Below are 19208 nucleotides of genomic sequence, written 5' to 3'. Positions count from 1 at the left end.
TGGTTTTCTTGTGATAAGGATGACATCAATTTTGAAGTGTTAAAACAAATACAAAGAAATGCTTTTTTAAAAGATCAACTTGAGTTTTGATTTTGCTTAACTCCAATTTTTCTATGAAAAGATGCTGTATGAAATTTTTAAACTCAGACTTGGTTCTGAGAATTTTGTTGTAATCCTCAACAGCAAATACGCTCAAAACAGTTTAAAACGTTTTTAAAAAGACATTTGTAGTCTAATTTTGGTGTCTCAAATTATGTTAAATATCAAAATATGCATATGTGGACATACAAATACAGTATATATAATACACATGTATATATAAAGATTACTTTTAGTGAGTTATTATACAATCAACATCAAAACAATCTGGCAATTCAGAAGCCACTATTTTATCTGGTAGAATCTTGGCATCACAGTCCAACTTCTGATAATGAATGAATCAGTAAGGGCTTACAGAGTGATGAAAATAGAGTTTGGTGATGTCTAGAGGGGAGAATTTCTTTTCCCACAGCCTCAGTTAGAAAAGACCACTGGAACTACAACTGGAAGAGGTGGTGAATATTGGTATTTTGAATGCACCCTTATATGAAGTAAATCCAATATGAAAGCTCCAAGCTCTACTGGACAACCACAATACCCCCAAACAAAAGGGTCAGAGAGATTATGCTCCAAGTATGAAGCAGACAAAATGCTTCATAAGGTCCAAAATGAGCAGAAATTAAGTCAGATGTGCTCTCTAGCATTCTTACTAGGTTCTATGTTCATGTACTATAGTGGAACCCACTATTAACCATTTCCAACCCAACATAGGATTGTTCCATAAAAACATGTATATACGTATATATGCACACATGTATATATATACAGACACTTTTTGCAAGAGAAAACAATGTACTAACATTTGGTTTTATAAGCTAAGTCTGCTCTTTTAACTGAGCAGTATTTATACTTTCAAATCTCAAGGATCTAAACTTTGTCCCACACTACCCTATCACCCACTGTTTCTTTAGACAATGACATCAAGTAGGTCAAAAATACTTTTGAAAAAAGTCTGTTTATTCATTTATGCAAAGTCAGTATTAGCAACAACAGGAACTTATTTTAAGTTTAAAATTAATCTTCCATATTGAAAGGTCTCTTTTTTTCTACTTTACACTTTTAAAATCTCACTTCAACAAAATATACAGATAAAAGTTTGTTTCCTTACTTTTCATTAAGGTCATATTGGAACAAAAAGAATTGGCTCCTTGGAATTTAGGTATCATTTATAGTAAGCTGGAGATTTAATCACAGAATAATACATGTAAGAATATGATAGCCTCCTCCCCTCAAAAAAACTGGCAGAGAACTTTTAAAAAGACAAATTTCAGGGCACTTTCTGAGGTGTATAAAACCTTCTTGGGGAACCCTTAAAAGATCCCGTCTTTCAGATCCAGAATGAATATTAAGAATTATAGACCATAATGGGCACGGGTGGCACAGCCCATGGTAGTTTACATCAGGTTAAGGTAAGTGGGATCTCCACATTTTAGGGAGGAAGTCAATCTAGAAGAAAGACCAGGAAGGCACTTTAGATTCATCCATGGCAAGTCAAATGATGACAATACAACTTTTTCCCTTAGAAGGTATTATCACACTGCTACCCTCCAAGGCTTAGCCCTCAAACTGCTCATGCCACCAGTTCTAGGAGCAAACTTCTTGGAAGGATGGAATACAGATTAGAAAAGCAAGCCTGTGGATACAACAGCAGCTCTGATGCTCTAGTTGTCTGTCACGATGTCCAATAAAGAAACCAGCTAATCTAGAGACTATTAAGTTTGACTAGTATATTCTTGGATACACTTATAAAACTTCCTTTATGGTTTAGAAATGCCAAAATTACCTACACTTTAACTCTTTGGGATACATGCTACTTTACAAAAGGAAATATAATAGCCTAAGAAAATGCAAATTTACTTATAATAAATTATATTTTTAATGTTTTTATAAAAACAATTCCTTTCAGATACTGATTAACTTTTAAGTCATAAAAAAATTTCAGCATTCTTTAATACGAGTATTTTGCACAATTTAAGATACAGCCATTGAATTTAGCATTGTAAGGAAAAAATTTAAAAGAAAAAAGGAGAATGTTAAATAAGAAGCTTATGTACCTACTAGTTTGTCTTGGATTCTTAAAAAAAATTAGGCCCAGAATTTGAGTTATCCTAATTATCATTCCAAATAAAATACATGTGTATATATATGTAGATCCCATATAAAGAATAAAATATGTTCAATAAATGTAGTAAGAGCCACTGATTGGACTGTTTGTTTAGAATCTACTTTACTGGGTTTAGATAAGAAAGACATCAATAAAGCTAACCATATATTGAGTTCCACTGATTAAAAATGAAGTTTTAAACATTCTGCTTTTGTGGTAAATTTTTAGACAGATCATAAATGCAAAGCACAATACTGAAAATACTGTACTGTTTATAAGTACTTGTTGAAGCGAAATACTTGTATTCAAACTATCAAAATTCTGACCTTTCAAAACAGATTTTTAAAACAATTTTTTGAAAATAAGTATCAGCTTTTTTTTTTTTTTTTTTTTTTAAACCAAAGATCGAACTCGGGACCTTGCACTTGTGAGGCAGGCTGCTAAGCTAAATCCCCAGCCAACTATTAGCTTCTAAACTCTGAAGATGCCTATTTCAATTTTAAAAAATCCTTACAGTTTAATCTTAAGTTATTCCTTTCAACTATTTTTTAATTTGAAATATTTTTACTTCAATTACTTTTTATTTTCAACTATGTATTGAACACAGAACGAGTTTCTAAATAAACGTCTGACGAACAGTTTCAACGTTAAATAAAACTAGACATCTAATGTAACTTGTCTGAATGTGATTTGTCAAAAAATTCAGAATTAAATTTCTATAGCAGTGAAAAACTTTCAGTAGCTTCTTAATATTCAAAACCAGCAACTTCCTGAAACTAGGAAGTTAGCAGAGATGATCAGATTTAAGCACTGTGCGACTTCTTCTGAAGTGATGCACTCTTTTATCCTAGAAAAAACAGAAAGTCTTATTATTTCACTGAAAATTTCCCTTCATCATTGACCTAAAAGTGTTACAAAATACCTAACACATTTATTTTAGGCTTAAATATTATAAATAATAAGAAAAAAAGGTGATCCTTCTGGGGAAGCAATACTGAACTTTGCAACAACAAATACATCAAGACTGGCTAGTAAACTCAGAAATAGAAAACTTAGGTTCAGTATCATATTAGGTATTGCTTAATGATTTTGACAATGGTATCCCTACTGACAGGTGGTGGAAAATATATGTAACTCTTAAAAGTATTGTTTTTAGTAATTGGACTGGATCTGATAGAAATTATAGCTTGAGAACAGCACTCCAATCTGAAATCAATGGTTGTAGGCTAAAAGATCTACATTTAGAGTAACTTGAAAGCATATCTTTAACCTATGAAAATACATTATTACTTAGGAAATGAAGAGAGACATTTAAAAATTAGGTGTTCTCTTGGTAGGATTGGTTACAGGAACTGTCATGGATACCAAAATCCAAGGATATTCAAGACTCTTATATAAAATTATGTGTTATTTGCATAAAACCTGTGTGAGAGCTTGTATATATATATTTTTGTGGTGCTAGGATAGAATTCAGGGTCACAAACATACTAGGTATGCACTCTACCACTGAGGTACATCCCCAGCTTGTCCGGTATATTTTAAACCATCTCTTGGTTACTTGTAATAACTAACACAATGTAAACGCTGAGGCAATTGTTTGTTATGCTATGTTATTTAAGAAATAAAATGTTAAGAAAAAAATCTGTACATGTTCAGTACTTTTTTTTTTTTTTTGTTACCAGGGATTGAACTCGGGACCATGCGCTTGCAAGGCAGGTGCCGGAACCACTGAGCTAAATCCCTGGCCCACAACATGTTCAGTACTATTTAAAAACATATTTTTCCATCTATAATTGATTGAATGTGAGGATACAGAACCTATAGATACAGAATACAGAACTGTATGTGTAAAAATTTCCTTTGACTCTATGCTGTCTTCAGAGATGCACATAAAAAGGCCTTAGATATAGGAAAGGGGCTGACTAACTAAACAGATAATGACAGTGGTATTTTCCTCTTTAAACAATTAGCTTAAAGGTGCCTTTTTCCTAGGGATTAGATACAGATATCTCAAAAAAGGGTGACTTTTCTAAATCATGTAACCTAACAGGGTAATATTCTAACTTTTCTAAGCCTAGAAAAGGGGCCACAAACTTGTATTTTCAGAAGTTGGGTAGGAAACGTAAGATTATTAGGGGCTGGACTTCAGACAACAAAGAGTGGATTTTATCATGAAAACAGTAAATATATCCAAATACCTGGACACATTCAATTTCAATTAAAACATTTAGTTAAAAGAGATCTAGATGTCAGATAACTGTAGGCTGCCAATTTCTGAATTATAGCCCAGAAGAACAGAAAACTCTGGAGTTCAAAGGCAGGCTTTTGTTTCATACCAGGTAACGATTCAAATGTACAGACTTTTCTGCTTTGAAACGAATCATTTAAGTAGTACCTATTTAATCTTTGTAACTTTGGGCAAAGTGAGCTGTCATAAACCCCAGTTCTCCCTATATTGTACTGTATGTAGAATGTAGCAAAGAAAGAACAAATGTCAACTTTAAATGAATGTGTTTATTTCCTGTTGCAAAGATGTAGAACTTAATCCTGCTATGGCTCTTCTTTTCTACATTTTAAGATACCCTTGATATGCCCAAGAAGAAAGCTTTAAGCTTCACTCTGTGCCCACTCTAGAAAAAAAGCTATTCTTGTCCTGTTTTAAGTCACAAAGTGATAGCTAAAAGCTTCCTTTTGAATGTTAATGGTCCAGACACTTTGTACAACTCCTGGGAGTTCCTCAAAAGGCTAAACATAGTTACCACATGACCCAGCAATTCCTTTCCTAGGAATATATTCAAGAGAAATAGAAGTAATTCATACATGAACATTCATAGTATTACTCATAATGACCAAAAAGTACAAACAACCCACATATCAATTGATGAATAAAAAATGTGGTGTATTCACAAATAAATGAAATATAGACACATTATAGCATTGATGAACCTTGAAAATATTATGCTAGTGGCAAAAGGACAGTCATAAAAGGCCAGATACCACATGAATCTATTTATATGAAATGTCTATAATAGAAAAATGGTTAGAAAAAGAAAGTTAGTAGCTGCATAAAGCCAGAGGGATTGGGGAAAAATAGGGAGTAACTGCTGATGGGTAGGGGACTTATTTTGTGTTTGTGTGTGGGATTCCTAAACTTGATAGTAGTCATGGTTGCACAATTCTGTGAATATATTAAAATATTTATCGCTTCTTGGCCTTTTGGCTAAGATCAAGTGTATTAAAATATTTAAATGGGTAAACTGTGTGGTATCCAAATTATATATTTCTGTAAAACTAACACATTATACCTTGGTACTTGACTCATTTTAACTAAAAAATTTGGTCCCACTACTCATTTGGTACTATACAAGCAAGCTAGAACTTGTCAGTATCAAATGCCTCATAACTCATTAACCTTTTCACCCAAAACAATTTGTTTGGTAGTCATTTTTGGTACATGTTGTGCCTCCTGGAACCGATTAACAATGAGTATGGAGGTTCCATTCTATTAAAAAATGTCTTCCCCTACCAAACAATATTCCTTCCCATTGGACCCTAGACACCTTTATTCTTCTTGTGGATCCTTCAGTTTAGGCTTGTAAAAACTGGAGTTTTAGGGATGGATGTATAGCTCATTGGTAGAATGCATGCTCAGCATGCAGGTGGCCCTAAGTTTAATTGCTAGCACCAATACATACATACATACACACAAAACACACACACACACTGGAGTTTTAATAAGATTTAAGTGATCTGTCCACCTTGTGGAAATAAGATTTAAGTGATCTGTCCACCTTGTGGACAGAATTAGAAACCAGAAGAATTAGAAGCAGAATTAGAAACCAGATCTTTCTTAAATTCATGTACTCATACTCTCACTTCAACTATGAATCAACTTCCACTGTTTCTACTCAGCTTTTTAACTGGTTCAATTTTATCACTTCTTTCTCTATTGTTTAAGTAGTTCATTTCTTTTGTCCTAGTTAATCCAATATTCATATATTAATCTCTGCTTTCTAAAATTTTCTTTTATTTAATCAAGCCAGTATTTTCCCTCAACTGTCCTCTTTTGCGAACTCTTTAAATTATCGGGTTTTGCTACAATGTTCTTTCCTAAAGACAAACTACACTTCAAGATTTGAGCACTACAAAAACACTGCTAGGTAAAACCCACTCACAGTGGATTACTGTGTTATAGTCATATATCCACACTTCAAATGCTCTACATAATCCCAAAATACATATACTACGGAGAAAAAAGATACTTCAAAGCTAACACGTATACTTAAAAAAATCTCTCATACTGTGCCTTTCATACCTTGAAGTAGTCATCTTGAGTAACAAGAGTATTTCTCAGTCTATTCTCTGGATTAAACAGACAAGATACCACTGTCTGAATGCTCCGGTCCACAGATTTCTGAAATAACCAAAGTTTATAGTAAAGACTTCTTTTATTCATGGTGAAGGACTTAAAAAAAATTTAGTGAATATATAGTTATTTTAAAAGAATTTTTCCATGATTGAAAATTCTTACCACATATTAGTATGTAAATTTTCTCCCAAATTTTTAAAGAAATGTCTTATAACCTTACTGATAGAATACTCATTTTAAAAGCTGATTTTATTAAAAAGTGTAATATTTTGCTTAAGATTCTCTTTTTTTTTTTTTGGTACCGGGGATCGAACTTGGGTCCTCGCGCTTGTGAGGCAGGCGGCAGAACCACTGAGCTAAATCCCCGGCCCTTGCTTAAGATTCTTTAATTTCTCCTGTTAGATAAGAAACAGAAACTCTAATATTAGTTTCAAGAAAAATATTCAAGACAAAACTTGGTAATTCTACTATAAACTATTTTAATATTTTCCAATTTAAAAATTGTGTATCAGAATTTTTGACTGTAGTTCAATAGTTCTCAACATCTTTTCTACTGAAAAACAACTGATCAGTATTATGCATATATTCAGCACATCAAGTATGTTCACATATCTGCCCATTCATCATATAAAACATTCCAGAGTGAAAGTATTGTTATGATAGGAATCCACTCTAATGATTAAAAAACCCAACTATGTCTACTTCAGTATTTCAACAATTAACACTGACCCTACCACTCTTGAGAGCTCCTGTCATGTTATGGAAAGAATACCTTAAGTATTATCTAGTACTATTTAGCTAAGTAAATGTTTATGAAAGACAAGGTGAACAGTGGTCATGTTAATTATTCTTTCAAGGAGTAATCTCATGGAAATCTTCCTGTTGCATTCTGTCAAATCATACTGCTACAATATTTACTAAGGTATGATTTTTTTTTTAGTACCAGGGATCAAACTAGGGACCTTGGGCTTGTGAGGTAGGCGCCGGGATCACTGAGCTAAATCCCCGGCCCTACTAAGGTATGATTTTTAAAAATCAGAAACAAACTGGAAGAAAGGATTGCTGAATCAGAAACCAAGCATATACACTAAAATCTCATTAGCCTTTACATTAACAACTAAATGTGAGTTAATTACTTCCATCTTTCAATCTGGCTAAAGATGCCTGCTTCTTTAAAAGTTATTAAAATTTGAAAAATAAATATAAAATATAATTATCAGTAAACAAAATTAGATGTTTGCCTTCTGTGGGCCATTTCCAGAGGATGAAGTAGCTTCGTGAACTGAGCATTCATTTGGCAAAACCTCAGCTCCTGGATCAACTTCATTATAGTGGTAGTTAACAGTTGTGTAAGCCTATATTTAAAGTGATAAAAGTGTAATTAAAAAGATACACAGGTACATTTCTATATAATTTATTCTTCAAAATGATGAGCTGATAGTAAGTTTTAATGTAGTTTATATTCAAAGATTATTTCAGAAATTGTTTTAAAGTGAATAGCTGAAATGTAGTCTTTCATTTTAAAAGGTCTTTTAAGTGTCAACATAATCAAGAATTAGAATCTAGAAAAACAAACTACTATGTAGTAAGGGAGTGCCTGAGAATTTTAACTTACTATATCCTTTAAATATCCAATCCCAATGAAAGAAGGAAACAGAAGCTCAGACGTTTTAGAGGTGGTACTGCCTTTTCTTATTTAACAATATTAACAGCGAAACATTTGTCTCTCTTCAGATTTTTTATGATTTTACTGAATGCTAATTCTAAATCCATATTCACACTACCTTTCTTGGATTATACAGTCTATCAATAAGTAACTAAGCACTTATCATATACAGAATAGCCACTGCTGAAGCATACGAAACCAACTGAGAAAAAGCACTATGGATTTCTCCCATGGCGTATGTAATTATGTTAACAAAAAATTAATAAAGTATAATGCTATAAAGGGGGATTTAAAAATATCTATAGACATACATGATATGGCAAAAGTTCAAGAAATATATAAGAAACAAGAATATACTTTTAAATTAAGACTAGAAACATATACATTTAGTTAATTCATTTTACCGGAGGTATAACGTAACTCCTTTGTTCCCCAGCAGGCCATTGTGGTGGCATCTTAAAAAAAGGACACAAAACTTATTCAAATATTCCTATCCATTTTTACAAAACCAAGAGACAATATTAAAGTATCTATCACGCTGGCTCCTTTAATTTTTTATGGCAAAAATTACAACATAGAATACAGAAATACTTCATGTCTGTAATACTTGTGGTTCTTTTTGTTATTTCCATATATAAACTACCTTTTTCCCAGTTTTCTAGAGCTAACATTCAGGAAAACTCAAAAGACAGTGAAACTTTGAAACTACTGCCACAGATATGGTTATGGGTCACAAATATAGCCATATCTATGAGAAGAAATCAGAAAACTATTTTGTAGCTGCCAATAAAAATAAACAATATCTAATATAATTAGAATTTTAGGCTTTTAAGAATTAGGTAATAAATTTATTTCAGCCTATCCTCCTAAAATTTTTTTATGACAGCCTGGATGTTTTGGCTATTTGACATCAATGATGGAAGATTATGTGAAATAAAATAGGAGATACCAAATCTTATAAAACAGTTCTAGAAAAAGTTCTTTCCTAGTCAAATATCATCCCATTATTTTTAAATAATTGGTATGAATTAATAAAAGTCTTAATTCTACACAATTCTTGTTTTCCTTTAATTTTGGGCACACTTACTAGTTTAAACAACATACTATTTGGGAAAATTATATAAATAAATTCAAGGTCATAAAATTATTCCAGTATAAGCCATTTTGTTCCCCCTTAAATTACCTGATAGTTATAAACAGGTAGTTGATAACCAGTGATGACCTGAACTGGTGAATTTGGATAAGGAGGATATGCCTGAAAACAAAGTTTAAAGAAAAAATTTACAGAAGATAAATTTTAAAAATCAGAAAGAAAGACCATTATTTCTACTATAACAGAAACACGGAAATTTAAAAATATTATTTTTCTGTGTATAATTGCAGGATTCTAAATGGTGATTTGCTTTATGAAGAAAACAATGCCTTTTGGGCAAGGAGAAAGAAGGGATAAATAACAAGGTAGAGTGACTGGTTTTGCAAGGTTCCATTTACCTTATTAGTATATTCATCCCTACTCAAAAGTTCATTCTTACACTGGCAATCAGGCTTGAACAGGGTAGATTTCTATATAATTCAAATAAACACACCTGTCATTTCTTTATGAAAATACTTTTAGACGGTTTTTTATTCATTTGACAGTATTAATGTGAAATTCGTAGTACTCCTGCAATCTTAAGGGTTTTTCTGCATTTCATTTCCAAAAATTCAGAACTGGATAATACTACAAAGTCTTATGTTTCTGTATTTATTAACCTGAAAACATATAAGTAGCAGCATACATGAGTACCTAAAATCTGTAATAGTTCACAGTAAATGTCAGAAACAAGTAGGCCCTTTCTAATTATGTTTAGAATAAGAAAAGTATAGATACACCTCTTATTTCAGGTAGATGGAAAAATTAAACAAATTAAGAGATAGTGCTGAATTTCACTATTTGTTTCTTTTCTGGAAGTTTTTCAAACTGAAGAAAGGAAAATGAACTAACAAGAAAATAAATGTTATTTATCATTAATAGGCAATAGTAAGTTAAACTAATTTAAATATTAACTAGGAGAAGACAAATTACATATCAGAAACTCAGTTTATAGATACAGTAAAATACATCACAAACCTACCCATTCCAGAACTAGAATAAACCCAGAAGTCACCAACTCATATGACAAAGCATCCAGAAATAAGGAATGGCTAGAAAATTGATAACCTCAGAGAATAAACTGAGGAGACATAAAAAAGAAAAAAAACCTGCCTTCAAATATTTTAGGAAACATCAAAATGGGGGAAAGAAAATATTTATTTTATGTGGCTACAGAGGTAAGAATAAAGGCTTACAAACTACATAAAAGCATGTTTTACCAGTTTAAGGAGAAACACTAAGAATGAGAGATTTGTAACTAAAGTAACAGATTTCCCATTATTCAAAGTATTCCAACATAGTCTGTATTATCACGTATTATAAAAATTGTGGATATAATTCTAAAGGTTAAGAAATCTATAATAAATGAGGGACAGGAATGCAAACAATTCTTACCTGAACATACTGAGTTATAGGACTCATCACGGTTGGAGGCTGTACATAAGTTTCAGTGTTTGGATTAGTCCAAACACTCTGAAACTGTGGTGGTGGAGGAGGATTAAAAATCAAAGAACGTGGCTGCACATGATAAGCACCTTTTTAAAAATAAAAAGGGAAATGAAGCCCATTTTTAGTTTTTTGAAAAGCTACATATTTCAGCAGAACAATTTGTTTTCTTACTCACATAAATTTTGTTTCCTGATTGCAGGGCCCAGTTTCAGCTTTTTACCATGGAAATTTATCTGTGACTGAAAACAAAACAGTAGTAACACTATAATTTTCAAGTCTTTACTTCCAAGACTTGTGTAAATATCTCAAAGTGTCTAAAGTTCCTATTATCAGAAAAAACCAGTGATGAGCATACAACTAATGAAAATTTGTCAGGGTGAAGCCACTTTATCCTCACTACTCTAATGTAAGTGTTAACAGGTATTAAGTGGCATTTGACCAAAAAACCTTCCACTTTGTCTTCACTTGTGTCTAGGTCATGAAGACAGACACTCAAAAATAAACAAGTTCTGACAAGTTGTATAAGATTATTCTGTTTTTATTTCAAGCAGGAACAAAAGTATCTTTCTCTGTATTTTACACAAGACTGAATATATTCAACACTAAACAGTGCATTAAGAGAATTTTCCATAAGACTTACTTACTTCTACTATCTTCTGCACATCCACGTCATTATAAAATGAAACAAATCCATAGCTAGACAAGCAGATAAACAAAAAATCACCACACAGAACATGGTTTAGAACTATTAAATATTCTACAGAATAAAAGTGTGATAAAAATGCACAATATACTGAATATTTGTAAGGTATATATAATAGATCCTCTGTACATATCATTGCTTTTTATTTTAACTAGGTTGATGTCAGAATGTACTAAAATTAAGGTAGTGTGGGAACTTCATCAACAAAAAATTCTTATCTATGAATCTGAATTTAATTTACTAAGAGCAGATAGTTAAAATCTGATATGGTGAAAAATGCAAAAATAATTCTTTGATAAAAGCAATTAATTCACTTGTGTGAAATGAAGATAGGAAATACAAACACTAGGAAAATGATTTTAAGTAAAAGAGTTGACAATGAACTTTCATCCTTTATGTGAAAGAAATTAAGAAAGCAACAAATTTCATTTATTCAAGTGTCAGAATACCAGTTTTTTTTTTGGTACCTGGGATTGAACTTGGGTCCTTGCACTTGCACAGCAGGCATATTGAGCTAAATCCCCAGCTCAGAATACCAGTTTTGAAGTTGTGTTTTTTCACATTCTACAGATGCTAGAGTTCAGATATTTCTGAATATTTATAGGGAACATATGTTTTACTCACCCTTTGGATACACCAGTTCGATCTGTGATTATCTTCACTTCTTTCACTGAACCATATCTAGCAAAGAAGCTTCTGATCTCACTTTCATCCATCTATGGAAAAGAACTGGACTTTAAAAAACTAAAATATTCAAAAATTTTAAATCTATAAAAGGAAATTTGATAGTGAGGAAGTATCTTCCCAAAGTGCCCTGAAACCCCATAGCTCTTTGTCAAATATTTTCAGTTTCTATGGGTTAAACACAAAACCAAGTCCAAGCCTGCATGAAGTACAAAAAAACCCTTAGGTTTACTATAGGCAGGGCCTAAATCCCATTATTCACAACGTGTTTTAAAAATGTAAATAAAATATGAATACAATACCCTAATATCAATCCCTCCAACAAAAATGGTGTTTGGCATGATTTTGCCTTCCGGTAAAACATAGCCTTGGCTGGTGGAAGCTGATGAGGACTGAGTACTGGCCTCTCTGGAGATGGTTGAGTTTGGAGTCTCAGAATTTGTAGAAGACTAGTTTGGAAAGCAGACACCATAATTAGATATACAAAAACCACACACAATGTGAAATATAATTTTTATATTTAAAGTATAAAGTATTTTATGTAAATTACCTGCATTGTAAATTAGTCACCAATACAGTTTAGCTTAGGCTCAGGATTTAGAGGAGACTGGTGTAAAATTTCAACAGAAGTATATAGTACACTTTTCTAAACCAGCTGTTACTTGTCACCATCTTTTGTACAATGCTGTGGAAGAATACTAATTTTATATTTTATAAAAATATTGCATAAATTGGTTTCAAAAGTTCAGATTTGTAAAAACTAAAGTTATTCTGCTCTGAAAAAAATTATTCAGCCCTGTACTGATAAAACTTTCATTTTGCCGAGCACATTAATAAAAAGCATGGTAAATCTTTTTTTTCCTGGTACTGGGGATCCAACTCAGGACTTTGTGCTTGCTAGGCAGGCTGCGGAACCACTGAGCTAAATCCCCGGCCCAGCACGGTAAATCTTAAAAATAAAACAAACAAACTGTGTCAAAAGAAAATAAGCACCAAGCCAGACATGGTGGCACATGCCTGTGATCCCAGTACTCAGGAGGCTGAAGTAAGAGAATGGCAAGTTTGAGCCCAACCTAGGCAATGCAGCAACTTTGTGAGACCATCTTGAGATAAATAAATAAATAAATAAATAAATAAATAAATAAATAAATAAATTTAAAAGGACCATGGATGCAGCTTAGTACGAAGACTCTGGATCCCAGTACCACTACCACAAACAAAACAAAAACCAAACAACCAAGTTTTAAACCAATTTGTTTTGCTTATTTTTTTTGGTCACCAAAAAACCCGTAAAATTTACAACTTTAATATTCCTTTGCTTTACTTTAGAAATGGAATGTGAAAACATTATTTGCTCTCATATCACAGCTCTTGCAAAATGGGGTTATAATCTTCCCTAATGCTACAGGGCTTAAAGCATCTTTTGAAGTAAACATTTTTCTTTTTGGGCAACACCAAATTAGTCTCACATAATTCAAAATTTGTATTTTTATTTGAATACTTAATTTTTTCCTTTAATTATGATAGAGTGGTATTTCATGACAATGAAGCAGCAGAGAGTCACACAAGTCTCAGGATTTTTCTTCGTTTGTGGTCCTCGGAATTGAACCCGAGTTCAGGAATGCTAAAGCAAGTACTCTACCACGGGGCAACATCTCTAGTCTCTTGTAAAATTTTGAGACTGTGTCTTAGTAAGCTACCTAGGCTGCCCTCAAACTTGTAATCCACCTGCCTCAGCCTCCCCAGTAGCTAGAGTTACAGGCATGTGCACCATACCTTACTTAGTTTTTCCACTTTTCAAAGTCTTTTAATTTCTTCCAAATAAAAATTTATTACATAAGCTACATATCTTGGACTATTGAGAACCTAACTAGATTTCCCTTCACTACAAACTATCAATCCCTTCTCAATTAGTTCATTAAAAATCCAAAACATAACACAGTAGTTCTGAAATTCTAGATTTCTCCTCAATCCATTTCTTCATTTGTGGATGAATTTTGTATACATTTTTATTTGATAAACTATTTACAGTATTATGTTTCTGCACCATGAATGGATGTATCTTAGAGGTGTAACATCTGATCAGAAACTGTGCCAGGCTACAAAAAGGTTATGATGATGCAATCAGGGAAGACATTTAACATGTTTGGAGACATTTCTTGTTGTCACACTGAGGTATACTCCCCACATCTGGTGGATGGAAGGCCAGGATACTAATAAACACCCCACAAAATGAAGGACAATCCCTAAAACAAAGAATTGCCTGGCCCAAACTTTGAATACAGTTGTGGCTGAGAAATCTGGTCATAGTGCTAGCAGAGTCGAAGAGAAAAACTATTTCTTGGAAAGACCTTGCTTTTCACTGTTCAGTAAAATAAATCAGTTCATGATCTCCGTTTCCTTGCTTGAAAAACAAGCAGTTAGAAAAGATCTCAGACATCTTCTAATTCTAATATTCTATTTACAAAAATGACATGGATCTCTGAGGCAACAGTAATTTGGTTAGGGGGAGAAAAAGACTATAAAGTTTGGATTGGGCTCAGGTCTTATAAACTGGCTCTCTGCTTAACTGAGATAGTAAATATAAAATTGATTTGATCACTTTAATAGTGTAATCTTAAATTAAGGTACCACCATGTCCTTGTCTTTAGCCAGCAGGTGGCGCTCAAAGCTAACAAAGCACAGCACTGTACTCCATTTTAACAGGACTTAACTATAGGGATTTAAAAATTCCTATAACTATAATTTATATATAAAACATCCATAATCAATAGACACCATTTTGTTACTTTCATACTATATCAGAAACACTCTACAGACATTTTTGCTCAAGACGTGCAAAAGTTTGATGCTGAAGTATGATCTTAACCAACACCAAACAATAGCATATTGAAAATAAACTATATTAAATGTAAGATGTAATTATTTTTATTATTTATACCTTCAAATGAGTTGGTGGGCTTTGAAATGAGAAATTTTAGGATAGTAAATAAGGATGAGCTTGGAAGCTCTCATAAAGCAATTTTTATCACTGCTACTTACGGTAACAGATTCCTGTATCTGGATATCCGAATGATAAAGATAACTAAAACCTGAAGAAAATTATCATTATTAAAGTTCTTGGGATGCCACCTCTGTTGAAAGTATTATTTAATTCAGTAAGTATGTCTACATGGTAAGCAAACTGAGATCGAGACATATTAGCCAAGAAAAAGTATGATTTGTGGTCATCTAAGTTATGTCCAAAGGAATAGGCAGGAATAAAAAGGCTTAAATTAAAGGAACAGGAAATGAAAATCAGAATAAAAACTAAGTAAATCCAAGAGTGAATTTTTGAGTTGCAGGTGTCCAAGCAATAGGCAAAGCTAAGCAAGAAAGCAAAATTACATATTAAATGTGAAAAAGAGGACAGGACCATAGATTATAAAACCATCTAAACTATGAGAATAAGTGTGGAAATCTCAAATGAAATAACTAATTTTCTAGATAAAGGTAAATCTTTTACAAAACAATCTTAATATAACAAATACTCAATGCGTACCATCAAGGGTAGAGGAACCACCCAAGACATCAAAAACAATGGTAGAGAGGCAGGGGAAGAAAAAGGCAAATTCAAATACTGTACTTTTCTTAAAAATCCTTTAGTACTATTTAATGCATTTTATAAAGCTAACATCATCTATCTACAGCCTCATCAAGATGGTACACCCGTGCCCATTTGCAAAGATGAAAAATTCCAGCAGCCTATTTCTAAAATTCCATAATTAAGTAGTTTATATTGGAAATGCAAGGATGGTTCATTTTTAGGAAATCTATTACTTTAATTCATCACTGAAAATGCATTTGATAAATACAGCGATCATTTTCTAATTCTTTTAAAGAGCTGAGTAAAATAGCAAACAAGTGAATCTTATTTTTCTATCAACCTAATTCTATTTCATTATGGAGCTTAAAGTGAAAATACTAGAGTGGTTTCCACTGAAATTAGGACTAAGGTAAAGGCAACATCTCAACACCACCATAAAATTTTCCACTATATATGACAAAAGGCTAATATTAACATAGTTTCTATAAATTAATAAAAAACATACAAGTAGAAAGTTTATGAAAAAAATTTAAAACACATTAATGGTAAATTTCAACTTCAATGTGTGTGTGTGTGTGTGTGTGTGTGTGTGTGTGTGTTTTGAGGGAGGGTCTCGCTTTGTAGTTTAGGCTGGCCTTGATCTCACTATGTAGCCCAGGCTAGCCTCAAACAAGCAGCGATCAAACTCTGCTTCAGTCTCCAGAGTGCTGAGATAACAGGCTTGTGCTACCACCCCTCAATTAATTTTTTAAAAGGCACATCAATATAGTGAAATGTTTTGCATTATTAGCAAGTTATAACACCTCTCATTGGGAAGGGAATGGAAAAAAGATCACTCTATACATCACCAGTGGGGAAATAAAAAGGTACATGCTTTATCAAGAGTAGCTTAAAAAATTCTTTTAAATTGTCATAAAAGGGGCATGGCTCTTACAACCAGCAATTCCATTTCTGGCAATTTATCTGAAGGAATTAATAGGAAAACATATCAAGATATTTACAGAAAGATATCCATTACCATATTGTTTTAATATAGAAAAATCATCATAAATGCATGAAATAGATAATGGTATAACCCTTACATTATACATTAAAAATTACTTTAAATTTATCATAGGAATAATTCCAAACTATATTAATTGAAAGATGCAGGTTGTAAAATAGTGTTGCACGATACAGTTATTATAAAATATTTACCTATTATATACAAGCATATAAATAAATGTATACATCAAAATACATACATCAAAATAGTAGTTTCAAGTTTTTTAATTAAGATGATTTTCTTACTGTGATTATTTTCAAACGAGCAAATGTGATTTTATTCAGAAAAAATAGCACTTTATCACTTTATCTCTAATAGTGGAGAAAAAATAGCCATTTACTACTTATAATAATTTACTATGGTTATTTATTTTTTTAGGTACTGGGGATCGAACTCAGGACCTTGTGCCTACAAGGCAGCCAAGGTGCCACTGAGCTAAATCCCTGGCCCTACTGTGGTTAGTAAATAAATATCAATGTGGGAAACTTACAAATAAGTATTACAAATAATTTGCTCAACTACATTTTTAAGATTTGTTAAATCGTTGTGTATAAATTTCCTTTCATCTCTAAAATAGAACCATTATTATATGTCTATACATAATACACAGTACACACACATTTTTCTTAATGGTTGGGTAATATGTTCCTAGAATTGCATCTTGCATGGTGGTGTAGAGAGCCGACTCTGCATTTATAGAGGCTCGCATAAAGCACACTCCAAACGTCATTTACAAAATGTACATTAAAATTTCTGGTTTCTCAACGGGGGTGGGGGGTGGGGGGTGGGGGTGTTCCCTATGTTAAAAATCTACAGCTGTCAGAAGCAACTAGTGGGTCCACTCTGAAGATACAGAGACGGCCACAGGAAAGATCTGGAACCTGTGTCGCGCCACCTGCCCCTGTGGAGGCTCGAGGGCCAGCCCGTGGGTGGCTCGCTCGAGCTGGAGACCGCCTCGTAGCTGCGCAGCTCCTCCCACACGGCTGGGCCACCAGTTCCCGCGTGCCTCAGGGTTGGTGCCACCTCCCGGACGCTGCCGCTGCCACCGCCACCGCCACGGTGGTCGGCTGAGGGTGGGGGGGAGCGGGGCGGGGAGAGCCGGCTACCCGGCCCCAAACTGCAGTCCCAGAGAGCCCGAGCCTACTTAGCACTGCCCGGGCCTCGCGGAGACCAGGAAGGCACCAACCCCCAGCCTTCCCGCCATCTCCCACGGGCGCAGGTGCCTCAAAGGCCACGAGGCTGCTGCAGACCACCCCGGTGGCCTGATAGGAAGGCGTCCTGGGACATGAAACCTGGGGCGGCTCCCCTTTTACCTGCCCCCCCAACACCCCAAAAGCACAATTTCACCAGCCCTCAAAGGCGAAGCTGGCCTTGAGGCGCTTCGGCCTTTCCCTCAACTTACCATGATGGCGGCACCTGCAGTTCCCGCCAAGGCGGCTCCAGGAGAAGCAGAGGCTGCGCCTCGGCCGGCCGTCGAGCGGCTCGGGCGAGTGGTAAGGGAAGGCCGCGGGGAGGCAGAGGGGCTCTGCAGGAGAGCAGCCAGGCTGAGGGGCACGGAAGGACTGACGGGGGCGGCACAGGGAAGGGGAGGTGACGCCTGGGTGGGGCTCTAGTGCGCATGGGCACTGCCTCAGCCAATGGGTGGCAGCGCAGCCCCCCTGCCGCGGGGGGCAGGGACGACATGGGGGGGGCGCCAGTGGGGGCGGGGTGTGCAGGGGTGCGCATGGGTGCAAGGGGACTGCTACCGGCACCGTGGGATGTGTGGTCGTCGGACAGACAGACCAATGGACATGGATCGCCTCAGATATGCCGTTGAAGTCCCGCTGACACCATTGCGCGTACATAAATATATATTAAAATTAAAAAATTGTCTACATGCTAGTTTCAAGATGGCGTCTTGAATGCGCAACATTTTTTCGATTTACCTGGCCAAAATTCTATGAAACGTCTACAGAAACAAAAAATGAGAACAAATCTATGGAAAATAGAGGAGTTATCAATAGGTCAGCCACTTGGACACTTTTCTGTCATAGTTTGAGGTAGATGAGGTTGGATTGAAGGAAATGCCAGACGAGCCGCCCATCGGCTTTCAGGACTTTCCTTCTTTTAAGAAAGTTATTGAATGCCTACGATTACCAGATAGGACACATCCAGCAGTGAACACACAAGAAAACATGTCTTCCTTAACGGAGTTTAAATTTAATGGGAGAGTTTTTCTTGTTGGCTTTATAGGAAAAAGCTAGGCCTGCCTGGAGAATTCTAGAACATTCTCAGAGAACTAGAGCCCACAGCGGGGACAAGCTGGGGGGCAGCTGATGGCGCTCGTCACACAAAGTTTGGAAATCCTTCCAGCACCTTATAACTGTAGGGG

The 19208-nt window shown here is 34.6% G+C and overlaps 1 protein-coding gene and 1 pseudogene across 1 annotated transcript; one reads left to right on the top strand and one right to left on the bottom strand.

Annotated features, from left to right (window-relative positions):
- Positions 1–1035: 1035 nt before the first annotated feature.
- On the bottom strand, positions 1036–18445 carry Dazl (deleted in azoospermia like). The gene is made up of 11 exons (XM_004864262.4): positions 18240–18445; positions 12509–12655; positions 12147–12238; positions 11464–11515; positions 10995–11058; positions 10766–10905; positions 9422–9493; positions 8643–8693; positions 7814–7927; positions 6519–6617; positions 1036–3050 (listed from the first exon to the last, which is right to left on the bottom strand). The coding sequence occupies exons 1-11, from the start codon at positions 18240–18242 to the stop codon at positions 2988–2990; spliced, it is 897 nt and encodes a 298-aa protein (XP_004864319.1). The 5' UTR covers positions 18243–18445; the 3' UTR covers positions 1036–2987.
- Positions 5404–5568, top strand: LOC147826451 (U2 spliceosomal RNA; annotated as a pseudogene).
- Positions 18446–19208: the final 763 nt, after the last annotated feature.

This window comes from Heterocephalus glaber, unplaced genomic scaffold, assembly GCF_053883595.1.
Source record: "Heterocephalus glaber isolate CG9 unplaced genomic scaffold, H.glaber_assembly_v1.0 deba00001472, whole genome shotgun sequence".
Taxonomy (NCBI): domain Eukaryota; kingdom Metazoa; phylum Chordata; class Mammalia; order Rodentia; family Bathyergidae; genus Heterocephalus; species Heterocephalus glaber.
Note: the sequence above shows the minus strand (reverse complement) of the source record. Positions and strands in the feature narration are given on the sequence as shown.

Coding starts and splice junctions, on each gene's coding strand:
- Dazl (XM_004864262.4), bottom strand. Junction 9,494..10,765: donor CTATAACTCAGTATGTTCAG/GTAAGAATTGTT, acceptor CTTTGTTTTCAG/GCATATCCTCCTTATCCAAA. Junction 3,051..6,518: donor CTCAAGATGACTACTTCAAG/GTATGAAAGGCA, acceptor TGTTTTTTCTAG/GATAAAAGAGTGCATCACTT.